The sequence below is a fragment of the Chiloscyllium punctatum genome, chromosome 26 (genome assembly GCF_047496795.1).
Source record: "Chiloscyllium punctatum isolate Juve2018m chromosome 26, sChiPun1.3, whole genome shotgun sequence".
Lineage (NCBI taxonomy): Eukaryota > Metazoa > Chordata > Chondrichthyes > Orectolobiformes > Hemiscylliidae > Chiloscyllium > Chiloscyllium punctatum.
The window spans coordinates 6,820,792-6,836,604 of record NC_092764.1 but is presented as its reverse complement, the minus strand read 5'-3'; the positions used below and the strand labels follow the sequence as shown (position 1 = coordinate 6,836,604).

The following is a 15,813-nucleotide window of genomic DNA, read 5'->3' as shown; positions in this document are numbered from 1 at the left end:
AATTGCCCATAGTATTCAGGGATGTGTCGGTTAGGTGCATTAGTTAGGGGTAAAAATGTGGGGGAATGGGTTTGGGTGGGATACTCTTCGGAGGGTCAGTGTGGACCTATTGCCACACTGTAGGGATTCCATGTTCTGTAACATGGTTTTTCTCAGTTGTTTGACATTATGACTACAAGTGGGTGTGGCACCCCAGGAAAGGGCTGTTCTTGAGTAAGTTGTTCCCTGGAATGAAAACTCAACATCATTTTATACTGCCAGCTTAGGAGAGGATCCTGCCAGCCCCTGTGAACAGCGACTGATCTGTTCAAAAGTGGTGAGCAGTCAGTCCAACTGTTCCAAAACCAGTCCTGAGCTGTTTGAACAGTGCAACCTTAGAGAAGGCAGGATGACCTCTCCCTGTGACATCGGAGGCAGCCTCACATTCAGAGGTCAAAGGGTTGTGGAAGGCTGCTAATTAAATGGAGAATGGCTGCAGAATTCCAAGGGGCAGAGGATGTTGCAGTGCATGAGTCACTACAAGTTCATGTGCAACTACAGCAAAGCTAACAAGATGCTATCCTTTGGAACTGAACATAAATATAAGGCTGTTATGTTTCACTTATACAGGACATTGAGATCACATCTCAAATACTGTGTGCTCATTTGGTCTCCTTATTTAAGAAAGGACATAAATCAAGTGGTTTACTTGATTAATACCTGGAATGTTTCAATAAGGCTGCATGAGTTCAAGATCTATTCTATGGGAAAATCTGACGGATGGCATATCAATAAATACTGTGCTAATTGTTAAATTTAAATCTGAGATTGAAGTTTGAGTTTTAGTAAAAAGGTCGTGTCTTTAGGGTGATGGCATTTTGTACGTTGTCAATTATGTCAATTATTTTGATATAAATAACATTTGGTACTAACATAATCTGTGCTAAATTAAGTGTTCTGTTTTCCAGGAAAGGTGGAGGATTTAAATTTAAGGAAGTTTTCATTATTATTGAAGCTATTGGCAAATTCTTCTAATTCTGTTTCTGAGAAAGTCCAACTAGCTCATTGATTAACACAAATTCAATATATATTGTTACTATGTGGCTACATCACCTGAAAGAAAGTTAGTTACAATGAAAAGGTAACCCTCAATACTCAAAAAGTATCTCTAAATATTTAAACCCTTTGAGAAGACCTCAAGAGGAAGGTTATTTTGATTGCTGCACAGAGATTTGGATTTTATGGTCCTTCGCTGGCAAATTTGTAGGTGTGGTGTGAGGAGGGCGTCACATAATTGTCCCCAGGAGGCCTTGCTGCTGACTACGCACCTTCCTTCACTGGCCCACAGTTCCATAGACAGAGGTCAGCGAGGCCTTGAGTAACCTTCATTACAATTGAGACCCTGAGTTGGCCAATTATTGACCATTTCAGAGCTGCCTGATGCCAAACTACAATTGTCTAGCTCAATGAAACTGCTGGAGATCAAAGATGATGAGACTGAGAAGGCCAATCGATTACTCTAATCCCAGTTGCTGGATTATTGTTGTTCATTCATAGGTTCCAGGTGTCACTGGCTTGGCCAGCATTTATTACCCATCTCTAACAGTTAAGGGTCATCCACATTGCTGTGAGTCTGGAGTCACATGTAGACCAGACAAGGGAAAGACTTGAGTGAACCAGATGACTATCATCAGACTCTTAATCCTAGATGTTTATTGCATTCAAATTCCACCAACTGCCACGGCAGGATTCAAACCCAGGTCCCCAGATCGGTGCTTGAGTTGTATGGATCAATAGTCCAGTGATAATACCACTAGGCCATTGCCTCTCCCTGAAAGGTAGTAAAGGGGTGAGTCTCTGTATAACTGGGCCCCTTCCAAGGTCAAGCGCCCATGCATCCACAGCTCCTTCCACAGCTAGACTTGTCGTCAGAACTTTCATCTCCCTGTTATTTCCAAGCTTCCTTGTTCCCATTCTCACCATCAGGATCCCACACAGTACTGTTAATGTGGGGTAAGGGAATGCTGCAATCCAGATTTATCACTGGGTCAGAGGGTTTACAGTGATAGTGAGTGAGGCTTAACAAGGCTGTTGTCTTAAACAAGATGTAGTTTATCATTCGTCACAGGATACCATTTACATACAGGTGAAACTAGCTGGTTAGTCATTGTTACCTTGGGAGACAAAGATGGCACATTTGTCCGCTTCAAGATCCAGAGCTACAGTATTCCCCTGGGATCCCCACTCAATAATGTATGATATCATCAGGTTGGGTGGAGCTCAATGCATTCTCCAATGTTAATTCTTTCAGAACCATGACATTTTACAACATTTATCTCCCTCCTGGGTTCCAGGACTTAGAATCTGGGAGCGGCTTGCAGTCCCTGAGTGGCCACCACTCCCAGTGGCGCTGCTGGGACTACATCGCTGTTTCTCAATCAGGTTGACTGGCAGCTCTCTGGAATCTCTCTGAGGTGGAGGCTCCTCCTGAAAGAGAAATTGACATCCCCCTTTTTCAGCCAATTAGCGCTCCATGGATTGTCAGCAGCCGCAGGCCAGGTCATATCAGAGGAGTCATATTACGTTCTGGGGCCAGGCAGAGAAAGTTCACCCCTTCCAAATTTCTATCCTGTGACATACCCATCTGTGGTGTTTCCACTGGGGATGCGTATCCTGTTAGCAGCTCATTAGGGCTGGTTAGCTGAGTTGGCTGGGCAGCTGGTTTGTGATGCCAAGGTGCACCAGTGATGTGGGTTCAATTCCTACCCCAGCTGAGGTATGTGTGAAGGTCCCATCTTCTCAGTCTCTCCCCTTAAGTGAGGTGTGGTAACCCTCAGGTTAAACTGAGACAGACTACGATAATGTTATTCATTGGCAGTCCAGTGAGTTGCCTCTCTCCTCGCAAACACAGTTAAATAATTCTGTCAGTTTCACTCAATCTAATGGACCAGTTTAACCCTTGCCACACCTGTGCCCCCGACATCTCAGAGTTCATAAAGTGAAAACTAAAATCAATGAGGAGTTCTGTAAACTCCAATGGAAATGATTTGCCTTCAGGTGCTCAGTTTATCCTGTATTTTGTAAAGTGATAAATCCTACTGTCATCCTGAAGTCAGTTGCCTTGAAGACTTTGTGCCACCGGGTTATAAATATAGAATCATACAGTCATACAGCACGGAAACAAACCCTTTCGTCCAACTCATTGGCACCAACCTGATCCCAATCTGATCTCATTCCCATTTGCCAACAGTTGGCCCATATCTCTCGAAATACTTCACATTCATATACCCGTCCAGGTGCCTTTTAGATATTGTAATTGTACCAACCTCCACCACTTCTTCTGGCAGCTCATTCCACACCTACACCACCCTCTGCATGAAAATGTTGCCTCCCAGGTCCCTTTTAAATCTTTCCCCTCTCACCTTAAACCTACGCTTTCTAGTTTTGGATTCCCCTACCCTGGGGAAAAACCTTTGGCTATTCAACTTATCCAAGCCCCTCATGAATTTATAAACCTCTTTAAGGTCACCCCTCAGCCTCCGATGCTCCAGGGAAACAGCCCCAGCCTATTCAACCTCTCTCTGTAGCTCAAACCCTTCAGTCCTGGCAACATCCTTGTAAATCGTTTCTGCACCTTCTCAAGTTTAATAACATCTTTTCTATGGCAGGGAGACCGGAATTGTAAGCAGTATTCCGAAAGTAGCCTCATCAATGTCCTGTTCAGCTGGAATATGATGTTCCAAACTCCTATGGTCAATGTCTTAACCAATGAAAGCAAGCATGCCAAGCACCTTCTTCACCATCCTGTCTACCTGTGCCTCCACTTTCAAGGAACTATCCACTTGCACTTCTAGGTTTCTTTATTTGGCAACATTCCCCAGGACCCTACCATTAACTGTATAAGTCCTGCCCTAATTTGCCTTACCAAAATGCACTATCCCACTTTTATCTAAGTTAAACACCATCTGCCACTCCTCAGCCCATTGGCCGATCTGATCAAGGTCCCCTTGTACTCTGAGATAATCTCCTTCGCTGTCCACTACACTTCCAATTTTGGTGTCATCTGCAAACTTGACTGATTGATTGATTGGGCAAAAGTGTTCCTGCTCCTCGGATGCTGCCTGGCCTGCTGTGCTCTTCCAGCACCACTCTAATCTTGATTGATTGATTGATCTGTTGCCACGTGTCCCAAAGTATGGTGAAAGGCTTTGTTTGCGAGCAGCACAGGCAGATCATAGTCAGCAAGGATGTACAGATGAAAAAGACTAAGGCAGAGGCATACAGGGTACACTGCACAGGCCGTGTGCTAGATGAGGTCAATGTTAGTGAGGTCGGCATTATTTGAGGCTAGAGAGACCGTTCATCAATTTAATAATGGCCAGGAAGAAACTGCTCCTGAACCTATTGCTGCGTTTGTTCAGGCTTCGATCTCTTCTGCCTGAGGGAAGAGATGGAGGACATCATTATTGGAACCTTACCATGCCTCCTATATTCACACCCAAATCATTTACATAAAAATAAATAGAAAGCTTGCCAATATATCTATTGAGATGTTTGCAGAGACAGGTGTGACCTCTGGGTGGACTCTCTGACTGCAGTATTGAGACAGTGCTGCACTGTCAGAGACTTCTCTAAGACATTAAGCTGAGGTCATAACGATCCCATGGCCTCAATTTAAAGAAAAGCAGTGAGGTTCTCTCAGATAGCCTGCCCAATATTTAACCTTCAAACAGCGTCGTAACGACTGATTGATCAATCAAGATGGTAAACAACAAATGGTTTGTTGGCCTTCATAGTGAGAGGATTCGAGTGCAGGTGTGCATGTGTAGCTGCAATTGGTGAGACCACACTTGGAGCATTGTGTGCAGCTTTGGCCTCCTTATCTGAGGAAGTACAGAATTTTTCTCAAAATTGTTTCCCCCTATTTTCTAGAGAGAGTGCAGCAAAGTTTTCCCAGACTGACTCCTGGGATGGCAGGACAGAGAGAATGAAGAGAGATTGGATCAGTTTCTCTTATTCAGAAGAATAAGGGAAGACCTCATCGAAACCTATAAAATTCTAACAGGACTGGACAGGGTAAACACAGGAATATATTCCTAATAACAGGAAATCTGGGGCAAAGATAAGGGTATGGGGTAGGCTGTTTAGGACTGAGATGTGGAAATATTTTGTTACCCAGAGAGTGGTGAGCCTGTGGAATTCACTCCCACAGAAAGCAGGTGAGGACAAAACATTGAATATTTTCAAGACAGAGTTAGATTAAAGTTCTTAGGGCTAAAGAGGTCCAAGTGTATAGTGAGAAAACAGGAATAGGGTACTATGTTGGATGACCAGCCATGATCATTTGAATGGCAGATCAGACTTGAAGGGCCAAATGGCCTCCTCCAGCTCCTATTTTCTATATCTCCGTGAAGCCAATGTCCTTGGCAAGAAGACATCATCGGACACCTTGTCACTTCAGTGCATCTCAGAATATTTTGTCTTCTCCCTATAAACCTTCACATATTCCAAACAAATTGAGGTTTCCGCACATGACTCTTAACTGACCGGGTAGATAATCTTATCCAACCCACTGTTTCTGGCAGGTTCTGGTTGGTTGAGCCTGCAGATGTTCAGATCTGTGAGTGTTCTGATGCCTGGGAGCCAAATAGGTGACGTTGGCAGGCTCTAGGGAGATAAAACTGGACAGGAGGTAGATTTCAGACAATACCTTCTGATTGCAAAAATGGCAGAAGGTTGAGTATTGAGAGTGCACAGTGTTGATACCTGTGTGACTTAATTCATCATATTTCTTTCAAAGCACAGATGACAACATAGGGAGGGCTTTGTCAGATTATCAGATGACAGAAAAGGCACACAGGGAGAAAGGAACAAGCCTGCAGTTAATTCAAAGTACAGGAATAGCTTTTACCACTCAAGGTCACAGGATGATTTTTCAACAATTGGAATGTCTTTCTATTAGAATCTCATTTTACTGTGCCTTCTCACACTCTATCAGTATCTGGATTTCCTGGACATATCATGTTACTGCAATTACATCATTTTGGATATAATGTGATGTTCTGGTAATGAGTCTATTCCCAGTGAGCAATGAACATAATATCTGGGCAGAATGCACTATCACTACAATCAATCCCATGACTGTACATGTAATTTTCTCAGCATTGTTACTTTGTCAGTAGCTTACTCTCAGGCTCACTCAATGATATGGCAACAATGCCTCACAGAAAGAAGCAAACAGCTTTTTCATTATTTTCCCTTTTGTGCTGCTGACAGTGAAGAATGTCAACACTGAGAAAGAACGGTTTTGGAACCTTGCAAAAAGCCAGGCAATCTCGCATCAGCAACAACACAATTTAGATACAGAGTAAAGCTCTCACTACACCATCAAACACTCTAAGGACAGGAACTGCACGGGGTTAGATACAGAGTAAAGCTGCCTCTACACTGTCCCACATCAAACATTCCCAGAACAGGGACAGACCAGGGTTAGATACAGAGTAAAACTCTACGCTATCCCATCAGATTCTTTCAGGTTCTATTGGGTAAGGATTGATTGATATTTTTTCCTTAGATTATAAATAATTTAATCAAATCCCAAGGCAGGACCCAGACAACGGCAGAAAGCAAAACTTATCGTAAGGGACTTATGTTAACTGTCTGAAATGTAAAATGTCATGCATACATTATTACCCAGATGACAACATGACTGAACCAATATCAACAGTAGCTGAAAACTGAATACATTACATTGCGTATTTGCTTTTACTGAAAACAAATTTAAGCACCTCTGACCCATACAGCCGAGTAATTTACATGTAAATAAAATAGTTTTTCACAAAGCAATATGAATTACTGAACAAGTAATAACTAAAAGATCAACTTCTTTTCCTCCTTGCTACATACTTGCTATCTATTTGGCTTCTTCCTCGATCAGTTTAAGGATCTCCTTCCATTGACATTATGTTGATTCTATTCTCTCAACATCAGTGACTATGTCAAAGCTAAACTTTCATTTTAATGACCAAGTCCACTTCATTACTAGGAATGTGACATTGCTTGGTTTGTCTAAAAGGCGCTGATTCACTTTACTGTACCAGTGGGTTCACTAATGCTGACAAATTTTCATGTTCTTTCTAACTTACACTTTGAGCGTTTGAGAAATTGGGCTTACAGCTGATATCTCGTACTCTCCCTCTATCAGATTTTCTCTTTGAAGCAAATAATCTAGACAACACTGGCAGAGTTCTCTCCATCCTTCACGAGATATGTGAATGCCCCATCTCTGTAGAACTCCAGTCAGAGACTTCTCTCTGTCAACCCAGTGGGTTTGCCAAGACCCTTGGGCCCACACCTGGTCTACCATGACTCACCTTATCTTAGTCTTGCTTTTCTCTTATTTTGCTATTTTCATCAGGCTTGACCAAACTAAACCTCGATATCAGGAAGTCTGTTCAAACATTGACTCTTCAGGGTGAGCACCTTGTTGTATAGTGTAGAGTTAGTCCATTTTGAAAACTGGAACTACCTCGCCCCTGTGAAAGAGAATCGTGGAACGTTGTCTATTTTTTTACCAAATATATACTTCTGCAAACGCATTTTAATAATCTATGTACTTTTCTCTGCAACACCATTCAATGTTGGGCAATATGATGGTGTTAGAGTATTAACGAATTAAAGGATCATGGGGAGCAGGCAGAAAAGTACAATTGAGGTGGAGATTAAATCAGCCATGATCGTATAAAATGGGGAAGCAGACAAGAGAGGCTGAATTGTCTATTCCTGCTCTTTGTTCTTATGTTTCTTAAACAGAAGTATTTCAAACTCTTCTAAAGTAAACTGAGATCGTTATCTGACACCAACCCCTCTGGCAACCATAACTTGAAAACACTTCTCCAAATCTCAATAGTTTTTACACTTGTGGCATTGGGCACAGATTCAACCTTTCACTACTTCCTCTTCCCTAGCTCATCCCCGACTCTTCACAAGCTCTGAACTAGCTCTTCACCATCCTTCACCAACTCTTCAATCTCTCTGTCTTCCTTTGAATAACTAAAGTAGCTCCTTGCAACAGATTTTGCGTTTTAATGCTCTCTCTGTAAACATTGGCAGAATAATGACTCTTAAACCCCAGAGCAGTTTTTATTTGCATCAGTTCATTCCTGTGTGAAATCTGCCTTCAGTTTGTCATCTTCACACTCTTTAGGTCAATCACTCATGACATAGTTGAACATTTTACCAGGTACCTCATCCTGACATGTTTCTGCACTAATTTCTCTGCCAGGCAGTTACATCTCATATTAAAGAACTCACAGGCAACTAAGTGGTTGGAAATTAATTAGTATTCAGGGGAAATATTGAAAAATTGTCCATGTTTGTGTGACCTGCTAACTGACTGTGTTGATGATAGCCATGATGTAGAAGAGCTGCTGTTGGACTGAGGTGGACAAAGTTAAAAATCACACAACACCAGGTTCTAGTCCAACAGGTTTATTTGGAAGCACTAGCTTTCAGAGCACTGCTCCTTCATCAGCTATCACTGGTGGTTAGCACTGCTGCCTCATAGCACCAGGGGCCCAGGTTTGATTCCAGCCTCGAGTGACTGTCTGTGTGGAGTTTGCACATTCTCTCCGTGTCTGCATGGGTTTCCTTTGGGTGCTCTGGTTTCCTGTCACGTTCCAAAGATGCGCAGGTTACATAAATTGGCCATGCTAAATTGCCCATAGTTTTCAGGGATGTGTCAGTTTGGTGTATTAGTCAGGGGTAATGTAGAGTAATAAGGGAATAGGTCTGGGTGGGATACTCTTTGGAGGGTCGGTATGGACTTGCTGGGCTGAAGGGCTTGTTTCCACACTATGAGCATTCTATGACTCTAAGGCAACCAATGGATATAGCATACTTAGATTATCAGAAGGCTTTTGGTGACAGGTTAGAGACATTAAGGAATTTGAGAAAGGAGGAAATTTGTCCAGTTGAGTGCAAAACAGCAATTGTCTCATTTTTTTCAGCAAGTTTCAACTTTATTTTTAAACATTCATTGAGCATGAAGCATTTTGGAATATTCTGAGATGGTGCAAGTCTCTCTTTAGAAATAGGCTTCTTCTTTCATTGAAGGTTTGGCTCTGCTACATATACACTTGTTGGCTTTTGAATAGATGGTCTTTCAAGCCCTTGATCAGAAATGAGAGTACAAGAGTTGCTTGGGGGGGGAGTTCTCTGTGGGAATGCAAAACATGCTTCTGTTTTTGATGTTTTTTTCAGTTAATGACAGAATTTTATCACAGATCAAGTGTAGGGACATGCTCCAAAAGACAGCTGCCAATATGATGTAACCTTCATCTCGTTTGGTGTATTGAAAAAACAATTGGGTAATCTTTGAACATTGACTTAGAATTCTTTTCTCTAAAACCTTGTCTCTCTATATTCAGAGATTCAGTCAAACCAGAGCGGAGGCCACAGTGGATATTCACACTACATGGATGGCAGCAATGATGCCAATTTGCTGGTGTCACCGCTGGTTGTGGCAGGTATCGTGATTGGACTAGTGCTCTTCCTGTCCTGCATGACCATCATTGTCGGAAGCTTGAGAAAAGACAGCCGTTTAGGAAACTCTCATCTCAGGACTGAGGCAAGTTACGGTGAGTCCCTTTGCATATTGCAGCCTGAAAGAACAAAGAAACATCACAGCACAGGAACAGGCCCTTCGGCCCACCAAGTCTATACCATCACATGATGCCTTTCGAAACTAAAATCCTTTTGCCTCTACGTGGTCCGTATCCCTCTATTCCTGTTTCACGTACCTGTCAAGATGCCTCTAAAACGTTGCTATTGTATCCAGCTCCACCACTTCCTCTGACAGCTCACGCAAGGCCCTTACCACCTACCCCTCACATCTCATATAAACTTTCAGCAAGTGTAGGGACATGCTCCAAAAGACAGCTGCCAACATGATGTAACTTTCATCTGTTTTTACCTGCAATCTATGTCCCCTAGTAATTACATTTATAACCTGGAAAAAATAAAACTCTGACTAACCATTCTATCCATGCCTCTAATAATTTTGGAAACCTCGATCCTCAGCCCCCTCATCCTTCAATGTTCAAGTGAAAACAAATCAGGATCTTGGTGATCTTTGTGCTGAGAGTACAAACCAAAACTTTAACCTTTCCTGTTAGAGAGAAAGAGGCATCACTGTAATACACTCACTCACACCGTGCACACACACTCATATCCAATCCACACACTCACACAACATCAACAAAAGTGGGCATCGCTGGCTGGGCCCAGCATTTATTGCCCAACCCTAGTTGCCCCTTGAGAAGGTGGGGGTGAGCTGCCTTCCTTAACTGCTGCAGTCCATGTGCTGTTGGTAAACCCACAGTACCATTAGGGAGGGAATTCCAGGATTTTGGCCTAGCGACAGTGAAGGAACAGCGATATATTTCCAAGTCAGGATGGTGAGTGGCTTGGAGGGGAACTTGCAGGAGGTGGTGTTCCCATATATCTGCTGCCCCTGTCCTTCTAGATGGAATGGGTGTGGGTTTGGAAGGTGCTGTCTGAGGAGCTTTGGTGAATTTCCTGTCAATGGTACACACTGCTGCTACTGCATGTTGGTGTTGCAGGGAGTGGATGTGGTATCAATCAAGCAGGATGCTTTGTCCTGGATGGTGTTAAGCTTTTTGAGAGTTGTTGGAGCTGAACCCATCCAGGCAAGTGATTCCAAAAAGCATGGAATCCCTACAGTGTGGAAGCAAGTCCACACCCACCCTCCAAAGAGCATCCTATCCCTAACCTTGTAATTCCCAGATCACCAGAAGAAATCCACACAGACAGTCACCTGAGGATGGAGTTGAACCTGGTTCCCTGGGGCTGTGAAGCAGCAATGCTAACCACTGAGCCACTGTGCTATCCCAAGTGGGGAGTATTCCACCTCACTCCTAATCTGTGCCTTGTAGATGGTGGACAAGCTTTAGGGAGTCAGGAGGTGAGTTACTCGCTGCAGGATTCCCAGCCTCTGACCTGCTCTTGTAGCCATTGTGTTTATCTGGCAAGTCCAGTTCCATTTCTGCTCAGTGGAAAGCCCCCAGGATGCTAACAGTGGTGGTAGGGGTGGGGATTTGGGAATGTTGATGGAGAGGCAGTGGTGTTTTGGGAGACAATGTAGCAGTGAGAGATTGGGCTCACCAGCAAACAAAGCAAATTGGCAACACCCAGGGAGCAGAAATAGCGGACTGCAGTGATCTGAGCGGACTGGAGGGGGTTACAGGGATAGTGAGGGGTGTAGGGGCTGAAGGGGGTTACAGGGATAGTGAGGGATATAGGGACTGGAGGGGGTTACAGGGATAGGGAGTAGTATAGGGGCTGGAGAAGGTTACAGGGATAGGGAGGGATGTAAGGACTGGAGAAGGTTACAGGGATAGGGAGGGGTGTAGGGGCTGGAGGAGGTTACAGGGATAGGGAAAGATGTAGGGGCTGGGGGGGTTACAGGGATAGGGAGGGGTGTAGGGGCTGGAGGAGGTTACAGGGATAGGGAAAGATGTAGGGGCTGGGGGGGTTACAGGGATAGGGAGGGGTGTAGGGGCTGGAGGAGGTTACAGGGATAGGGAAAGATGTAGGGGCTGGAGGAGGTTACAGGGATAGGGAAAGATGTAGGGGCTGGGGGGTTACAGGGAAGGGAGGGATGTAAGGACTGGAGGGGGTTACAGGGATAGGGAGTGGTATAGGGGCTGGAGGGGGTTACAGGGATAGGGAGGGGTGTAAGGACTGGAAGGCATTACAGGGATAGGGAGGAGTATAGGGGCTGGAGGCGGTTACAGGGGTAGGGATGGGAAAGACCACAAAGGAATTTGCAAACAAAGGTGAGAAAATTAAGATCAAGGCATTTCTGGAACAGTGTTTGATGGGTGAATAGGATTCAGTGTGAACTGGGACATGGAAACAACAGAGTTTCCAAAGAGGTCAAATTTACCAAAGCCAGAAGGTCAGAGAGCAGAGCACTTATAATTACAAGAGAAGCAGCCAGTCACTGAGTGTGTTCATAGGCAGGAACCTGTCATAGCCTCATAAATATGGTAAACAGTTACCCATGGCACACTAATGTAGACAAGCCATGTTTAATGCAATCCTTGACACAACACCTTCAGTATGTCCCAGAGCAGGCAAAGACTAACAATAAATCACTCGATCTTACCAAAATTCACAGGCATTGAATAGAGTTGTGAAGCTGGTTGAGCCAGGAGTCTGTGAACAACGCTGTCAGGGGACTGTCAAGCTCTGTAATGTATGCAGTGATGACCCTGAGATAAATTTGCAGAGGTCACCACCAATCGAGCTGAATGGGTCACACATGGCACTCCAGAGGTCCCTAACTGCTGCTTTGCAAACCATTTCTGCAGCTGATCACCTCAAATGGTTCAAAGACACTGACAGGAGCTGCTCTGAGGTTGGAAGGTTCGATAGACCCGAGCTCCATTTGCCCAGTTTGTTTTTTTTTTGTACACAGCCTGCATTGCCTGTTCAATATTGTTGAGAATAATCACAATCCTGATTTATTTCTCTGATAGTACATTAAATCATCTAGCTTCTTAATTAACACTACAAGGAAATAATTTTATGCTTTGCAATCAATTTACTGGGCCCAAAGAAACCTGCCACCCATTCATCAGTCATTGCAACCTGCCATTGACACTCCATCTAACCCTATGCTGTCTCTATCCTAGGAGTGTTTGATGGCAGACAGTGTAAAGGGAGCTTTACTCTATGTTTAACCCTAAAGGGAGCTTTACTCTGTGCCTAACCCCACGTTGTCCCTGTCCTGGGAGTGTTTGATGGGGGACAATGTAAAGGGAGCTTTACTCTGTATCTAACCCCATACTGTCCCTGTCCTGGGAGAGTTTGATGGGGTCAGTGTAGAGGGAGCTTTACTCTGTGTCTAACCCTGTGTTGTCCCTATCCTGGGAGTATTTGATGGGGAACCGTGTAGAGGAAGTTTATTCTGTATCTAACCCTATGCTGTCCCTGTCCTGGGAGAGTTTGATGGGGTCAGTGTAGAGGGAGCTTTACTCTGTATCTAGCCCCATGCTGTCCCTGTCCTGGGAATGTTTGATGGGGCAGGTAGTATAGAGGTAGCTTTAGTCTGTATCTAACCCCGTGCTGTCCCTGTCCTGGGAGTGTTTGATGGGGGAACAGCATAGAGAGAAGTTTAGACTGTATCTAACCCCATGCTGTCCTTGTCCTGGGAGTGTTTGATGAGGCAGGCAGTGTAGAGGATGCTTTACTCTGTATCTAACCCCGTGCTGTCCCTGCCCTGGGAATGTTTGGTAGGGACAAAGTGGAGCAAACATTACTTTCAGTTTATAAGAAAAGAGGAAGGATTGATTTCAGTTTAACAGTGTAGATGGAGTTTTATTCTCTTTCTAACCGTGCTGTATCTGCCCTTTAATGTTTGATGGGGGACAGTATAGAGGAATATTACTCTGTGTCTAACCCCATGCTGTACTGTCCTGAGAGTACTTTGATAGGAACAGTGCAGAGGGAGCTTCTATATTGCAAAACTTCATCAAAATTCACCTTACACCAAAGGGCTATATAATTTAAACTATTTCACCTCTCAATGTCCTTTGTTGGAGGTGAGAGTGAGGTGTGATGGAGAATTATATTCTCCCTGGAGCACAGAAGACAAGAGGGCAATTTGACCTTTGCAATCATGGAACCTTTGGATGAAGGGAAGAGCTGTTTTGGTCAAATGATCAATAAGACAAAGGTTCACTTTCCAATGGATTGGGAAAAAGAAAGGAAATTGAGTGGTTACAATTTGGGGCTGCCTGATAGGGTGATAAAGATAGATTCAACAGTAAGTTTTTGTAGGAAACTGTATAAATGTTTGAAGGAATGCACCTTGCTGGGATATGGGCAAAGAATGAGCTGTGGGATTACTTGGCTGGTCTTGGTCAGAGTCAGCACAGATTCAATGGCTAAATGGCCTCTTGGCTATATTTTCTGAAGATTGTGTGAGTATTAAATGAGGTTTACTCTGTCCTGAGGAAATAGAATATGGTTGAAAGGTTTTGCTGAGCATGATGTTCAAAGTGATTACTAACATGGTTGAACTCTCCTGCTGTTAATTTTGGGTGTAATCTATCCCAGTCACTGTCGGTTGAGAGCAAACCTTCCTGAAGGTGCTGTGTAGATGTGAGAGCCATTAATGACTGAATTATACCAGAGCCAGCAAGCTCACTGCCTCCCGAGGGTAACAACAATGACTGCAGATGCTGAAACCAGATTCTGGATTAGTGGTGCTGGAAAAGCAGAGCAGTTCAGGCAGCATCCGAGGAGCAGTAAAATCGACGTTTCGGGTATTCCTGATGAAGGGCTTTTGCCCGAAACGTCGATTTTCCTGCTCCTTGGATGCTGCCTGAAACTGCTGTGCTTTTCCTATACCACTCTAATCCAGAATCACTGCCTCCTGAGGAAAACCAGGCTGTCCAATGTTGCCAATTTCTCTGTTAAACGTCGTCCAATACTGACTGAGGAACAAGTGACAGGAATACGGCTCGTGACCAATAGGGACTCACTCGTGTGGTTCTTGATTCCATTGACTTCTCATGCCTACCAGAATCCGATGGTTGCCATGGAGATTCTGAATGAAGGCCCATGATCCTGATTAAAACTGCCAGTCATTTCCTGGGTTTTACAGACATTTCTCATCCTGTGTGACAGTTCCCTCCTCTTCATGCAATCTCTTATTTTCTTTTGCACTATTCACAAACCAGTGATGTTTCATTTCATTGGAAACATTGCTGCCCATATCCTAACTCATAAAAAATAGAAATTAGGCCATTCAGCCCTTCAAGCCTGCTCCACCATTCACCATGATCATGGCTGATCATTCAAATCAGTCCCCTGTTCCTGCTTTCCTCAATATTCTTTGATCCCGTTAGCTCTAAGAACTATATCTAACTTATTCTTGAAGACATTCACTGTTCAACTGAGCCATAAGACCATAAGACCATAAGACATAGTAGTGGAAGTAAGGCCATTCGGCCCATCAAGTCCACTCCGCCATTCAATCATGGCTGCTGGGCACTTCAACTCCACTTCAGCCATTTCATATTGCAAAGAATTCCATATCATTCGTAGGGTTCTCCTTATTTTTAGTCCTCAAGGCTTACCCTGTATCTTTAGATTATGACTCACATCAAGCCCCATTCATCGATCAACACCCCATTCCTGATGAAGGGCTTATGCCCAAAACATCGGTTCTCCTGCTCCTCAGATGCTGCCTGACCTGCTGTGTTTGTCCAGCACCACACTCTTGACACTGATCTCAGCATCTGCAGTCCTCACTTTTTCCATCAACACCTCACCTTCCACCCTCAGCTTAATCGGACAATGGCACAATTTTAAAAGTCTTATACTCATTCTAATGCTTTTCCATGACGTCGTCCCTCCCTTTCTCTGTAACCTGCAGCCCTCTGAAACTTCCAGACACTGTCGGTTCTGGCCTCCTGCCCATTGCCAACATGAATCTCTCTCTCTCTCTTTGGTGGCCTGGGCTCCACACACGAGGATTCCTTCCCTGAACCTCTTTACCTCTATGTCCTCCTTAAAGACTGGCCAATGCCCAGCTCTCCGGCCATGCTACTGGTCACCTGCAATCATATCTCCTTCTGTGGTTTGTCAAAACATTTTGCTCCTGTCAAAAATAAACAGAAATATTTGGAATTCCTCAACCATGGAGAGAGAAACAGGGTTAACATTCCAGTTTGATGACATCTTGTAACTACATATGCCAAATGTTGTTGTTTATGGAACTTAGTAAAGACAGACCCAATA

The 15,813-nt window shown here is 44.0% G+C and overlaps 1 protein-coding gene across 1 annotated transcript in view; it reads left to right on the top strand.

The window, feature by feature from the left end:
- bean1 (brain expressed, associated with NEDD4, 1) overlaps positions 1-15,813 on the top strand; it is a 103,400-nt gene that overhangs the window by 62,998 nt on the left and 24,589 nt on the right. The window contains exon 4 of the mRNA XM_072595832.1: positions 9,408-9,617. Within this exon, the coding sequence (XP_072451933.1) occupies positions 9,408-9,617 (210 nt within the window). The remainder of the gene's footprint in view (positions 1-9,407; positions 9,618-15,813) is intronic.